Source organism: Pungitius pungitius, chromosome 11 (genome assembly GCF_949316345.1).
Source record: "Pungitius pungitius chromosome 11, fPunPun2.1, whole genome shotgun sequence".
Lineage (NCBI taxonomy): Eukaryota > Metazoa > Chordata > Actinopteri > Perciformes > Gasterosteidae > Pungitius > Pungitius pungitius.
Genome location: NC_084910.1, coordinates 14,866,046 through 14,880,040, shown reverse-complemented (window position 1 = coordinate 14,880,040; position 13,995 = coordinate 14,866,046). Strand labels below are relative to the sequence as shown.

The following is a 13,995-nucleotide window of genomic DNA, read 5'->3' as shown; positions in this document are numbered from 1 at the left end:
TACTGCCCCAGGGGGTAATAAACAGTGAAGGCGGGGTAGTTATTTGCCCCTTTTATTAGGGCGGGAGGAAGAGGAGGGGACTTTATTGGGGTCACACTGTAACTACACACAGCCCCAGGGCAAGAAGAGAAATAAAAAGAAGAGATAAAGAATTAATTCCTTAAAGAGAAGTTTAAGTTTTACAACATTCCTCTCTCAGAAATCTATTTTTTTCTTCTTCTATGACTGCACGCACATTTGTATGTGTGTGTGTGTGTGTGTGTGTGTGAACCTGGGGTCATCCATCTTTCTCCCCAGCCTGTTTCATTTCCCTTAACAGTCTGCCCCTAGTTAAGCACATCTGCTGTCAATCTGTTGTACCCTGTTATCTAATTGGCATTTCCTGCCATCGTAGACACGCCCACTGATCATTAAACGCTTGTTCAGGTAGTTCACTGTCTGACCCATAACCGCTCCAAGTGGTTGCCATGACAACAGATGTTCCATAAATTAAGATAATTTGGGGAAATGCTTTTCTTGCTTATCGTTAGATGAGGAGATTGATACCATTCTCCATCTATGTGGTCATTTTGGTGAATGAGAGCCAGCAGCCAGTTAGCTTAGCTTACCATGAAGCTGTTATAGTGGTTACGTCAAGGGAACAACTCTGCGAGAGTCCCCCTGAGGCTAAATATTTAGCAAGCAATGTAATTGTGGGAAAGGAAGAAAACAATGAGGCTATATCAACATTTTCCTGACACAGATAAAACTACGTTAAAGAACATCCTATCCTATACACAACTAAGATCACATTAAATTAACCCAACATCCATCAACCTGAAAAAAGCCGTCCCATCTCTCATCCTCTCCACGCTTTCTTAAAGCGCCAGAAAAACATTCTGAACTCTTCTTGTGAGCTCGGTGAACACACACCATTTGAAAAGCAAAGACTTCAGGACTTTGTCGGTCCGGCCAAGAAATAGTCCGGCTCATCGTCTTTTGTAAATCAGTGAATTGTCTCTTTTTTACACTTCATGTTTTGTCTGAATTATATAAACAAGATCCATCAGTTATTCTCAGAGGTGCCAGGTGCATTTATTTGTAGTTGTTGTAAGATAAGATAAACTAAGCTGGCTGTAAAATCCGAGATAATCTCCGATAAAATCTCCATTAGAGCAATTTAGTGGCCTCAAGAAAGCAAATGGGGTATTTTCCTAAATGTGAAACTATTCTTTTGAGTCATGGAGCTTGTCGGAGAAATATGAACCAAATTTAACAAACTGGCAAGTTTAAAGGAAATAAACTGTGCAGTGTCCCATAGTGTCATTCCCTCAGCTGGCTTTCTGTAGGTTGCCTCTCGTGCCAGGGGGACTTTGACGATGAAATGTGAGATAAAAGTCAAACGGAAAAGTACTCTGCCGTGGTACTTTGCAGGGGAGGAATAATGAGGGCATGTGGCAGAGAGATGATTGACAGAGGGAGACGAATGGGACGGATGGAGAGACTGAGAGAGACCGAGAGGGAGGCGACAGACAGGTTATTCTAGTTGCCGACAGCTGACAGAAAGCCTAAAATAAGATGAAGCATCTAATGTGCACATATTTCACAACTGCACTCACGAAAACTGTAAAATGCTTTTATGAACCTGAAAGAGTCTTTAGCAGGAGAACCAAGAGTCAAAGTCAGGCTGAGTTAATATCATGCTTTATTATTTCCCCACAGAAAGTGTTTCCTATGGTCATATTTCATATAAAAGAGACACAAAGTAAAAACGTAAGCGGTACTGAAGCAGACTTCTAGTGTAGTAATAAATATAAATGAGATAAAAAAGGTTAGCGTTGTGGGCTAAAGGAGCAGAGAGGAGGTGCACATCCAAACTGACCTCAACGTGAAAGAGATTTGGTTTACACATCTACAAATATAGTCTCACACAATGAAGCTCTCACTCATCGAACCCAACGCACGGGTTTCATGTTCAAAAGGACCACTGACAGGAGCTGAGACAAGTGACATTCAGCTGCCACACCTGTGAGGCCCACAGAGACGATGGAATCAAACCTCAGAGTGCTGCCATAACAAAAAAAGGGGGGGGGGGAGGGTGTGAAGAGATGCAAGTGGTGATGCAGGAAAAGGATGGTGGCCGGAGGGAACGAAAAGGGAGAAGTGCTCTCATTCATTGTCGCTCGTAGACTCTGGTGCATATGACATCATCTGCTCCCATGGTCTGAAAAGAGAGGAGAGTGTGGATGTTGTATAACCGACACGGTACATCATCTGTAGCTCAACGTCAATCATGTTGATTCTTTCTTAACCTGCCAATTCAGTTTTTTTTTTTTAATCACATATCCAGTTGAGACCAACGTTATCTCAACAAACTGATGACTGAAGGAGATACTTCAAATTAGGTACTAATGTAAAATATACCTGAAGCTTACGCTAAAAAAAAATGTCTGTACAACTGTGAAAACTATAAAAAGAGTTGCAAATAAAGTCGCATAGTGAAAAATATCCTGGAACTATTAAGCGGGCGATGCAAGATATAATCGTGGAATTCCTCAATAAGAAGTATTGGAGCAATACCAATGTTCCAGGGTTTAATGCAGTTTAGTTTTGGTATTATTTATTGAAATAGACAAACTAAGCTATACGATATATAATATAGAAAGGTTTTTAAATATGGTGCACAGGTATTGCATAACCAATTATTCCTTTACTTAGTATGTTATATAATATTTACGTTGGTGAATCATTTTAAAAAACACTGGTATTGGGTGTGCTGTTTCAAATAAACTTAAAGTTACTTTGCTCTTAAGAAGATAAAGTTTAGAGTTTCATTTATTCGCCAAGTGTCCAAAAGAATTACTCTCCTTGACAACGTACAGTAAAGCCTTGTCTTTGTCGTTTGTAGATGCAAAGCCCGGTTCGGTGGATGGTTCGTCGTGGCTTACCAGGATCAGTTTGCCGTCATTGGTGATCTCTCGGGTCCAGGACGTCTTGGGCCCTTCTCCTTTCGGCAGCGTCTGCTCACAAGTGATCTTGCTGTCGGTTTCCCAGCGTGGGAAACTCTGACAACAGAGGAATAGAAAGAAAGAAAACAACTTAGTTGGACGTATCCATTGGATGTGGTGCCACTCGGAAAGGGAAAGGAAGATCACAAGAGCGCAGCCGATAGAGGGAGAAAACAACAAAGGCGGAGCAGGGCGGTCGCTGAGAGGTGATAACTCGTGATGCGCTCATTGCTACTAAAGCGGATCGCTGGCTGCTTGCATGTGTTTGCTTTGGAGACGGCCAAACAGGGGCCATGTATGGGAAACGAGGGGAAACCAACGGGGAGAAGAAATTAGGGAGGGACGGGGGCGGGGGGGGGAAGGGGGGTGGCAGGATAGGGCGAGAAGGGCGGGGAACAAAGGGAGGAGAGGAAGTTGAAAGGAGTCGTAAGGAGTGTGAAGGAGCATAATGTAGCACCATAGGCCTTCGGGGACTAAGGGAGGAGTAGAGATGAGCTATCAGTCAAAATATAATGAAAAGCCAAATCAAACAGATTCATGTAATCTGGGCAGTTCCCTCCCCAAACACCCATTTATTATCTGTGCATGTGGGCATGTGTGCATGTGTGCATGTGTGCGTGCGCAGAGAAAGCAGCGCTGTGTACCGTGCAGGGACGTCCGTCCACAGTGGCCTCGTTGAACTCCTGCCCCACGGTGAAAGTGATGTGGGTGGTGCGGACTGTGGTGGAGGTTTTGATGGACAGCGTCTCTCCGTCCTGCGTGATCTCCACCAGAGGCTTGGAGGCGGCCTTCACGGCAATTAAACGCAGCATCTTGTTCACAGCTGGAGAAGACACACACACACACACACACACACACACACACACACACCCACGAGTAAGACAGGGACCACATGACAAAACATAGAAAGAATTCACACAAGAAGAGATTTGCACACAAAGGACACAAGCAAGCACTTGGTGTTGCACAAAAGGCCGTCGATACTTTGAAGGGATGTTCTCATGCAAGAAGCACACAGAAGCAAGAGATACTAAAGTTATTACTAACACATTATGCATAGCAGTCTTTAGGCCTTGTGTGTGTCTGTGTGTCTTGGTGTGTGGTCAAGTGTTCACTCGGGGTAAAAGGAGAAGCCCGGCATTGCGCACAGCTCCGTCCAATAATGATGACAGAGGAAACAATGAGGTCATACGCAGCACATCTGCATTCTCATCTGACTTGGTCATCTTTGCACACACGCTGAATCCAACACACGGACCAAAGGGGGGGGGGGGGGGGGGGGATTTTCAACTGTAATCTGCATTATTATGCTTTTTGTAACCAAAGACAGTTCACACACTCGGGTTCCCTTTGTGTGCTGCAGTGAAACTAATTATGCAGCCCCGGGGGGGGGGGAAGAGGGGGGAGGGGAGGAGGGAGTCAGACAGACACGGGGCAGTGGCCTGTGTGTGTGAAGATCTCTGTCCAAGTGTGAGGCGAAGTTTGGGTACGTCGTCCGGCGGGTATCTGTCGTCGAGTTTGGTTTCGCACCTCTCACCTCTCGCACATTCCCACCTGTCACCAGGGGTAAATGTATACAACTCCCCAAATGCACCATCACCAGCATGCAGCAACTCAGTATGTATGTGCATTGTTACTGTTACTGTTATGGGCAGATTCTTTTTAGATCACATTGGGCAGGGGTCTGTGTCGTATTTTTTCTTCATATTTTTTTTTTCCGGAGAGGTAGTCGGATTGAAAGTAAGAAAGTTAATATATGAGTGTATTTATTTTTTAATTAATTAATTATTCATGTTTTAATGAACTTTTTTTTAAATTATTGTATAGTTGCGTCCTAAGATGGAGTGTTTTACACTGTGGCATTGTAACCTTTATTTAATGTGGTTATAATGGGTTTTAATTAATCAATATAGAGACAGTGTAGACCAATTCTTTCTTGTCCCAGTTTCTACAAATGTGAGGATTTGCTACTTTTCTCTCATAATCACAAAAATGAAATATCCTTCTTATTTTGCTCTAGAAATCTTAGTTTAATTGCTGGAGAATGAGAATGTCCCGTTCACAACGTGCATGCTTACACAGACTGAAGAAAGGAGTATAGTCACAGCTTTTAAATAAACGATTAGTTGTTAAAAGATAGAAATGAACCAAACTGACTTTTGCAATATATTGCAAGCAACATGCTTAAATTCACACAGACCACATGAGGGCACGCAGATAGTCACAAGGTCAGAGTCAGAGGTCAAAGAGCAGAGGGCAGAGGAAGCATTCGGGACACGGGGAGATGAGCGAAGAGGGGAGAGGAGAGCAGGAGTGAGGAAAGGAAGGGAAGATGGAGGGAAGGAGGAGGGTGCTGACAGGCTGCATCCAGCTGCGCTTTAATCCCCAATGAAACCAAAGGGCGGTCCTCTCTGACATCCGTGCCAAATGAATGACTAATGCCGTGATGGTTTTATTTATTCTTTAAGTATGAGCCACGGCGGTGTCACATAGCTGTTTTTAACCTGCATTCCTGTTAAAGTTCCTTTTAACTTTTGTGCACAAGTATATGAAGAAATCTCACAAACCCAACTACCCACTCCCCAAAACATGCACGATTGGCACAAATAAACCTGCCCCCTCTCTGTTGTGCATGCAGCCGTATACTGGGATCCCACCTCCTCTCTCCTTCCATGAACATCTGTATATTAACACCTGATTGGTAGTTCATTGTCACTGAGAAATTTGAATTCACATTCCCAGTGGAAAAATACTGCAATAATTTACAGTTATTTCAGTAACTTGTTTAGACTGTGTGTGTGTGTGAGCCGATGTGATGATATGCATTTGAGGTGTGCACCGGCAAGTCATGTCATGGGAATTGGCTTTTAACGACAGACGGCTCCGACGTTGTGCCCGAGCACACACACACACACTAAAACATCCTTCATCGTTCATAAACACAAGTGAAAAAAAGAGACTGTCACTTCCAATCATAATTTGGCTATCTGGCACTGTATTGTGTCATAACGGTCATCTTCACACACACACACACACACACAATCTGCGTCTACAATACAGACAGATGTGCCGCCGTTTGTCTCTATTGTGTTTGGGGAGCAAAGGGGGGAGGAGAGGGAGGGTGGTGATGCTGGCTGGAGGCCAAGCACCGAGTTTTGGGTTCCTCAGAATGACAAAGACCCCCCACCAATGCGGCGGAGGGGGTGAGCCTCAATGAGGCACGGATGAAGATTTGACCTATAATTGTGCTGAGAAAGCTTGAGCCGACACAAACGGACATATCTGATCTCGTTATGCACGGAAATAAAAGACTTCGTCTCCCGCAGAAAAACAGGGGTCAATCTTGATATTTGAATACCTAGTTGATCACATACCCAATTTTTTCAAAAGTTCCTCGAAGTTTTCAGAGCTCTTCATCTCCCAGGTGCCGGAGAAATCAGGGATTTGGCGCTCCATGTTAAGCCGATGGTAGTGCAGATGGATGGAGGTGAACTGTCAGGTCCAAGTGGGGTCGGTCCTCTGCTCCAATAAAGCTACAACTTGTCTTTATGAGTCTCGTCTGGGTTCGTGGGCGAGACGGATGATTTTGACAACGCGCGGTCCAATCTACCTCTGCCCTGTTCCTCTCGCGATGAGTGACCGACTGTCAGCGCGCCTCCGCTCACCTATGAGCGGGTGCGATGTAAGTGGCTGCGATACAAGCGAATGGCAGGGAGGGCGAAGATACTTTGCACTGGGATGAACACGCCCCCTTTCTCTGCGGGAACGCCCCCGAACGCCTACAGATTACAGGCAAGGGTCCCCTGCGCCTCAACCTGACCCCGCCCCTGAATGCAACATGTGCATTTTGGAGCTGCCCAAAGCCCGCTTTTGGAGACGCTGCTCTCCCGAGCTCGCGCCTCGAATCGCTTGATATAAGAGTATAATGTCAAGGGGTATGATGCTTTTTTTTGTGGTTTCAGTTGTTCGGTTCAATGAATGACTTCAATGTGGTGAACATTTTTGGTATGAAACAGGAAGGATGTCAGCCAGGCTAGACGGTGGCAGAGCGGTGTGAAGGAAGGAGACCGACTGGAAAGCAGAGCTGTTGTGTGTGTGTGATAGAGAGAGAGAGAGAGAGAAAGAGAGAGAGACACACACACGCACACACGCGCGCACACGGAGGCCAAATGCACCCCTCTCAGCCTCCAGTGCGCCATGAACGGCGGTGTGTCATAAAAATAAAAGCGGTGGTAATGGGATACAGCTTCTGGCCTCGACCGGTGGGCTATCCATTTAACGGCGCCTGCGTCACAGGGGGAAAAAACACCCTGAACTCATTAGGGTTCAGGGTGTTTAAAATAAGAGGTGGGATCGGCGCAGGTCGTCGGTGTGTCCTCAAAGCGTCCCCCCCCCCCCCTCTTTCTCTCTCCACCTCCCCCGCTGCTCGGAAGGAAGAATGGCCACAGAGGAGGAGGAGACGCCGGAGCATTTGGAGCAGCGCGTCAGACGGGCCAGTGGGGCAGGGTCAGGGGCCCCGCGGGGTCGGAGGTATAGTCCTATAAGGAGCGCGCACACTCACACGCATGCTACAAGTCTGTGCACACGCACGCGGGCAATCGCACGCACGCGCTGATGATGGATGGCAGCGGGACAAAGCCGATGTTAACTATTGACTCTTGATGGATGATCCCATCCGCTACACTGCACGGCGAATTAGCGCGAGGTATACCGGGTGACTCTGGGGGGAAAGGGGGAGTCACACACACACACACACACACACACACACACACACCGCTAATACACCGGATCAGTGCTAGACTAACACAGACTGAATCTTAGCCCAAAATTGATCTTTGGTAAGGCGATACGCGTGTTTACGCACGGGCCTGCGTCCAAATCCTGTGGTTTCTACCAGGTCCGGCGGCTATTTTTGATGCCAACAAAGCTCTCACATTGTCTCCTTTAGCACACACACACACACATTATTGGCCACACACCATGCCACAATTAGAGCATGCCCACACAAGTTAATTCTGGTCCAAACAATGGAGGTGAGCCATCAGATCAGACGGCCATATCAACTGTTACTTCCTCTCAAATCTCCAATCCTCTCTTTATTTCTCCCTGTTTAACTTTTCAACTTGTATTCGTCTTTCACCACAGGAGCATATTGCGGTGAAAGTACAGTGTAAAGGCGAGTTGGGTACAAGCCTCACCACTTCCATGGTGGTCAATGGAACACATGGCCTGTTCAGAAAGAGCGGGAATTGATCATGCTCCCAGTTTGAAAGTGACTAATGCAAACACAAAGGTTACAATGGAGAGCTGTCGGGTGTTGAGCAAATTCATCTTCAGCCTGGCCGCTGTGCATTAGCATATCACCATGGCACAACAAGAAATGCATCAAAGGCCACCGAATCACACAGGCAGCCGTGCTGCACACAGCGACAGCTTCACCCATCGTGTGTGCCTGCTGCCCATAGGGGGGGTGGAGGAGGGGGGGCTTGATAAAGAGCTCTGAAATGTGTGTGATGCTGCATGTCAGCACGTGATGACAAAGCACAGCTCAGCATTCAGACCCACTCGACCGTGTCCTGCTCCTCTCAACCTTTTTCTCTCCGTTCAATCCTTCCCTCTATTTCCCCTTTTCCTTTCTGCCTCTCCTTTATCTCCCCCCCCCTCTCCCCTTCTCCCTTTCTTCCTCCTCCTCCTGTCAAGCTTTGTTCTTTTGTGCTGCTCTGACACATTCCTCAAAGACGCCGAAGAGAAGGAAGAGGGGGAAACAGAAGGGGAGAGGATGGAAAGGAGGAGAAAGAGAAAGGGGAAAACGTTAGTGAGAAAGTTTGACTAGAGTGTTGTTAATGTTTTATCTTTGTGGAGGGAAAGGAGAGTGAGAGCCACCAAATGGAGACAGAGACTCAGAGAAGAGATCAAAGCGAACACCAAGTGACACAGATGGAGAGGTTGAGACACAAAGAATGAAGGCGACAGATATAAAAGAGAGACTCCTCTGTCTTTGGAGGCGAGAGAGGTATTAGTTTGCTCCTCTGGTGCCAACTTTATTTCACTCATCTCTGTTTCCTTATGCTCCCCTCCAACTATTACCCGCCCGTATACTGTTCACCTCTTTTGTTCTGTCATCTTCATCTATCTGCTTGCTCTCACAGCGACGGCCATGTTGGTAACTGATATCGCCAACTGCCAGCTCAAAGATTCACACGCCGTACAGCACATGCAAGCGAAACAAAGAGTACTTGACGTTTGACTCTCATCAGCTTGAGTTCACGACAGACAGCACCAGGACGAAGATGCTATACGTTGTGATGTTCCGCTTTTGCAGCTTTTTGTTTCCTATCATCTCTCCTCTTTCCAATGTCACAGATTTGAATCATAAGTGTGGCGCAACCAAACTGTCTGCAGACTACTTATTGTCCCAATGTGATCTTATCTTGTTTTGTTTTTGTAAAGGAGCAGCTTACTTGCATTAGTTAAAGCTTGCGTGTAAGAACGTGTGTGTGTGATCAACCCATAGTTAAGGCACACTTCAGTGGCATTCTCCACTTTATCATCTAGATGACCTCCAGCAAAAACTGCCCCCCCCTCCTCCCCCCAGTAACCCTGGTGATCCCAGATGTGAACTTGACCCTGGCCTTCCTCCCTAACTCCTGGAAGTCATTACCAGTGGCCTTTAGCCTCAAAGGAAGCCCGGGGAGCAAATAATGGAGACAAAAGTGTCACCAATGACTGTAGCTTATGATTTATTTCTGCTCCAGTGGGAGGGTTATGACCTCCCCAGGGGGTCCTAGGATACATCCCAGGCGATAAAAGAAGATTAACAGGAAAGAAACAAAAACAGGTTGGTTCTTTTTATTCAATCACTTCTCTTTGCTTGCGAAATACTGCACATAACTGTCTCCTTCGGCCTCTGACAAGGTAAATATTACATGCAGAAATCCATCGCGGCCTCACAGTCTCATTTTAAGGAGTCTCACGGGGCCAAAATGTTTCTGAGCCACTTCTCTGTTGGACCTGCGCAACAAACACGTAACCCATTCACAGCCAAAGGTTGGGCTGTCACGCTGACCCGCCGACCATGTGGGTTCGATTAGACCAGAGGAGCCACTGACCAGCGAGGAAACCAGAGGAAGAGAGCGAGGGAGACCGGAGAGGGAGGAAAAAGATAAGAAAACGGAAAGAGAACCGAGACTGAACGTTTGCCAGCGCTTGAGTGTGTCTTTGTGTGTGTGTTGTGTTGTTAGTGTAGTGTGTGCGTGTAGCCCAGCTTGCCAAAATCCTGAAGCAAAAAAAAAAAACTTGGGGGGGGGGGTCAAAAGTTCCTTGTTTCACAGCAAGATAAGGCCAGCTTTGTGTGAATGCTGTAGATGCAGCTCCATCCACATGATGATGTGTGTGTGTGTGTGTGTGTGTGTTGAAACCTTCCTCTACCGGACATTTGCTAATTTAATATTCTGTTGCGGAAAATCAGATTTACAAGAAGTAAACAGTGTGTCAGACATTTTCTTTAAATCTTACCCCCGCACAACTCTTTCCTGCAGAGGTTTTGTTTTTAAAGCCCGAGGGAACAGTTATTGTGTGTGTGTGTGTGTGTGTGTGCGCGCGTGCGTGGGTGTGTGTGTGTGTACATGAGTCAAGCTGAGTGTCTTGTGTACATGAGACTAAATCTCCAGATGCCTGGGCAGTTGCACCCAGACGCTTGTATTACTCACACTCTATTCCTTTTGTCCTTTACCCCCCACCCCCCCCCCCCTCTCCACCTCCTAAAATCTCTCCTCCCTCCCCCTGGAGTCTTTGTGGTTCTAATTATCGCGCTCATTTGTTATGAGTTGGTCTGGACGGAGAGGGAGCGAGAGCTGGGAGAGATTAGAAGATGGAGAACTGGAATTTTGATGAACCTGCTTTTTTGGGGTCTCTTTTAAAAAAAAATTAGGGCCTTGGTCCAATCGGACCTCGTGGTTTCTGCCGTTCTTCCACTCAGTCTGCCACCTACAGTCTAACGAGCCCACGGGCCCCTCCGAGGTGCAGCGTGTCAGTAAAGCGGCGTTGTATGGGCTGGATGATGTCAAATGGCTTCACGCTCATCAGGAAGATAAGAGGACAACAGGAGGGAAGGATTTAGAAGAGGGAGGAAGTGAAGTAGATGGAGATGTTCACGAGGACGGTTGTGTGAAGGGCAGTGAGGCGATGCGGTCTGAGGTCAAGGGGGGGGGGGGCGGGTTTAGAGAAAGAGGAGAGGGAAAGCAAGCGCTCGCTGCTTTTCACCTCATTTTGCGTCCGTGTGATGTGTTTTTTTTTCTTCTGAAATCCGCCAAAAAAAGTTCATTAAAAGTGCAGCCCAGTTGGGGTTTTTTCATCAGGTGGCCCCTCCTTCTTGCATCCTCCGGCTCGGCCCCCCACCCTCACACCACCTCTCACTCTGCACTCATTCTTTTATTCCCCCGTTGCCTTTCCTCTTTGACCCTGTTGTCCGCTATGGGTTTTTCCTTAGCGGTGTGTGTGTGTGTGTGTGTGTGTTTGAGAGACCCTTTGAGCACAGTCTCCAGACTTTACTGACGGAATGGAAAGTTATTTATTGGTTTTTACTTTTTTTAAATTGTGATTGTGTTTTCTTCATGACCACATGAGTTCAGATTGTGAGAGAATGAAAGCACTAGACATTGTGAAAACTGAACTGTTAACGGTCTCTGAAACACAATCGCCAGGCAAAAAAAACAAAAAAAGGAAAGGATGGAAAGATTGAGGAGTTTTACAAGATCAGGGCTGCATAGTTAGGGAGCACCCGAACACATGTGCAGGCCACGCACCAAAAACAATTCAACCGACATTTGCATGCTAAAATCCTGCAGTAAGGATAAGAGCTTTTTGGGGACCTTAAAGTTTCATTTCGTATATTCTTTTTGATTGAGTTTCAATGATGTGGAGTTATTATTTGGCACTGGGAACAGGCAGCATTAGAGAAAGGGTTAGACGTCAGGTATCAGCATTTCTCCTGAATTTCACACTTCTCACAAAACTGCATTGTGTTAGGGGGGGGGGTGTCATGGTTCAGGGTTTAGGACATGGATGTAGAAATAAGGTTTAGAGTTTAGAAAATCTCATCGATTCGCTCTGCATCAAAATCTGGTTTTTAAGTCGTCGTTACACAAAGTAAATATTGCGTAAGTGCCGCATTTTACTAAACTAAACTGTGCTTAACCAACTTATATTATACTTATAGGTTAATCCAGAATGATTTAGCTTATATTTTAAATGTCGGGTTAAGGGGAAAGAGAACTCTTCAATGTGATCTTCTAGCATGGAAAGACGTGAGATAATCTGTGTGGACAAATCTGCTGGATTCATGTGCTCCAATGTGTGTTTCGAGTTTGGTGGATGCAAACAATTGACATGAAAACAACCTGAACAACATCAGCTGACATTGTCCGTTATTCACATGCATCTGAAAAGCCAGTTCACATAGAAGGGTTTCTTGAAAAGTTACTGTCGGTTACAAATTTTTGCAACACTGCCATCGCCTGTGTGTCGACTGCATCAGCATGTCGCGACAAACATTTGTGAGTCAGAGATGGAGCAAACATCAGAACTGTTATCTGTGGGTGTTGTTCATTGGTCATAGTTGGTTTTTCAGCTTGCTTCTCTTCTGTAAAGCGTCCATTTTATGCTCTATGATCAGAGTTAAGTTGTTACAATGATCTCTATCAAATGTTTTGCACTGATGTTTTTATTTAAATCATTCCACTGAGGTATAACATTTAATGAGATGCATTTCATACAGCAATTAAATAGATGCCTTTTAATGTCAAATACACACCTGTGCCATTCATGCACTAGACATTGTAATTTTAAATAAAATTAAATGCATTTTGGGCCTTCTCATTATTTCCCCGTGATGCAACCTGAAATGTAATACTTTTCACTTTCAATACGTATGGTTGATTAGTTGCTGATCAAACATAAACACTGATCATTTTCAAATGAAGATTCTTCTTAAAAGAGGTCTTGGTGTCCTCAAATCAACGTTGGAAGCCATAAACAATAACAAGAACAGCCAAGAGCAACCAGATCCACGTCGTCTTAAAGCTGGCAGCGGCGTCACTGCTGCGCGTCTCCTGGCAGCCTTTGGCGTTGCGGGCCGGCGTTGCACCTGTAGGGTTCCCCTCAAAATGGACCGGCAGGCACTGGTCGCTCAACTCCTCACAGGCCAAGATCAGATGTTTGGTTTCCTTCGTGACGCTCCTGATGCCGCACGTCCCCGGCGCGCTCCTCACCGTGACGAAGGTGAAAGGCTCCCGGCTGATGCACAGGTTGTCCTTGTACACCGCCCCCCCTTTGTTGGTGCACACGGCCTTCACTCTGGCCTCGTCGCTTGTGGGCAGGAAAGACTGAGTGGGTCGGTCACAGCCGCCGTGGGTCTTGATGTAATCCTCCCACTGGTTTTTGTCCTCGGAAGGAGGAGTGTCAGAGCGCAGGTGGCGTTTGAGGAAGGTGTTGAAGCCACTTTTCCAGTTGGAAAGCTGGCATGGAGCGTCGTTTTTAGCAAATGTTTGATGACTGATTAGGAGACAGAGGGCAAGCGGGAGAAAAGCTCGTAGAGAAGCCATTACCCAGCAGTCCTAGAAGGAAACAAAGACTGATGAGAAACAGAGCCAGTTTAACACGGTTCACCTCTATCGTCAGTCCGTAACACCTCGCTTTTTCTGTTTCACCCATTAAGTTACACAACACAGACGTATACGATGAGCCCAGAAAGACGAAGCAAAGCCACAGCTGTCTGTGTCATCAGTGTTTAGGGGAAGAGGAAGTAGAAACAGCTGCTTGATGAAGGAACTTCTCCATACCTTGTTTTTGCAGCAGCGAAGTCGCGTGTGTTTGAAGTGACCTAAAAGCTCCACATGTGAGACTTTTCCTCCTGTCCTGATTCACGCTTCCCCTTTTCACTTCCTGTTGGAATGGGAGTGGCCTAAACTGTGTATGTATGTGTGTGTGTGTGTGTGCACTACTTAAATGT

General features: G+C 46.2%; 2 protein-coding genes across 2 annotated transcripts; both read right to left on the bottom strand.

The window, feature by feature from the left end:
- Positions 1 to 1,667: 1,667 nt before the first annotated feature.
- On the bottom strand, positions 1,668 to 6,710 carry crabp2a (cellular retinoic acid binding protein 2, a). Its single transcript, XM_037452735.2, has 4 exons — positions 6,362 to 6,710; positions 3,632 to 3,810; positions 2,928 to 3,044; positions 1,668 to 2,203 (listed from the first exon to the last, which is right to left on the bottom strand). Exons 1-4 carry the CDS (start codon positions 6,441 to 6,443, stop codon positions 2,153 to 2,155), a joined length of 429 nt encoding a protein of 142 aa, XP_037308632.1. The 5' UTR covers positions 6,444 to 6,710; the 3' UTR covers positions 1,668 to 2,152.
- Positions 6,711 to 12,252: 5,542 nt separating this feature from the next.
- Positions 12,253 to 13,972, bottom strand: LOC119197572 (uncharacterized). Its single transcript, XM_037454005.2, has 2 exons — positions 13,826 to 13,972; positions 12,253 to 13,600 (listed from the first exon to the last, which is right to left on the bottom strand). The coding sequence occupies exon 2, from the start codon at positions 13,586 to 13,588 to the stop codon at positions 13,001 to 13,003; it is 588 nt and encodes a 195-aa protein (XP_037309902.2). The 5' UTR covers positions 13,589 to 13,600; positions 13,826 to 13,972; the 3' UTR covers positions 12,253 to 13,000.
- Positions 13,973 to 13,995: the final 23 nt, after the last annotated feature.

Coding starts and splice junctions, on each gene's coding strand:
- crabp2a (XM_037452735.2), bottom strand. CDS start 6,443: ATGGAGCGCCAAATCCCTGATTTCTCCGGCACCTGGGAGATGAAGAGC. Junction 3,045..3,631: donor TGGACGGACGTCCCTGCACG/GTACACAGCGCT, acceptor CTCTGTTGTCAG/AGTTTCCCACGCTGGGAAAC. Junction 2,204..2,927: donor ATGACGGCAAACTGATCCTG/GTAAGCCACGAC, acceptor CTCTCTTTTCAG/ACCATGGGAGCAGATGATGT.
- LOC119197572 (XM_037454005.2), bottom strand. CDS start 13,588: ATGGCTTCTCTACGAGCTTTTCTCCCGCTTGCCCTCTGTCTCCTAATC.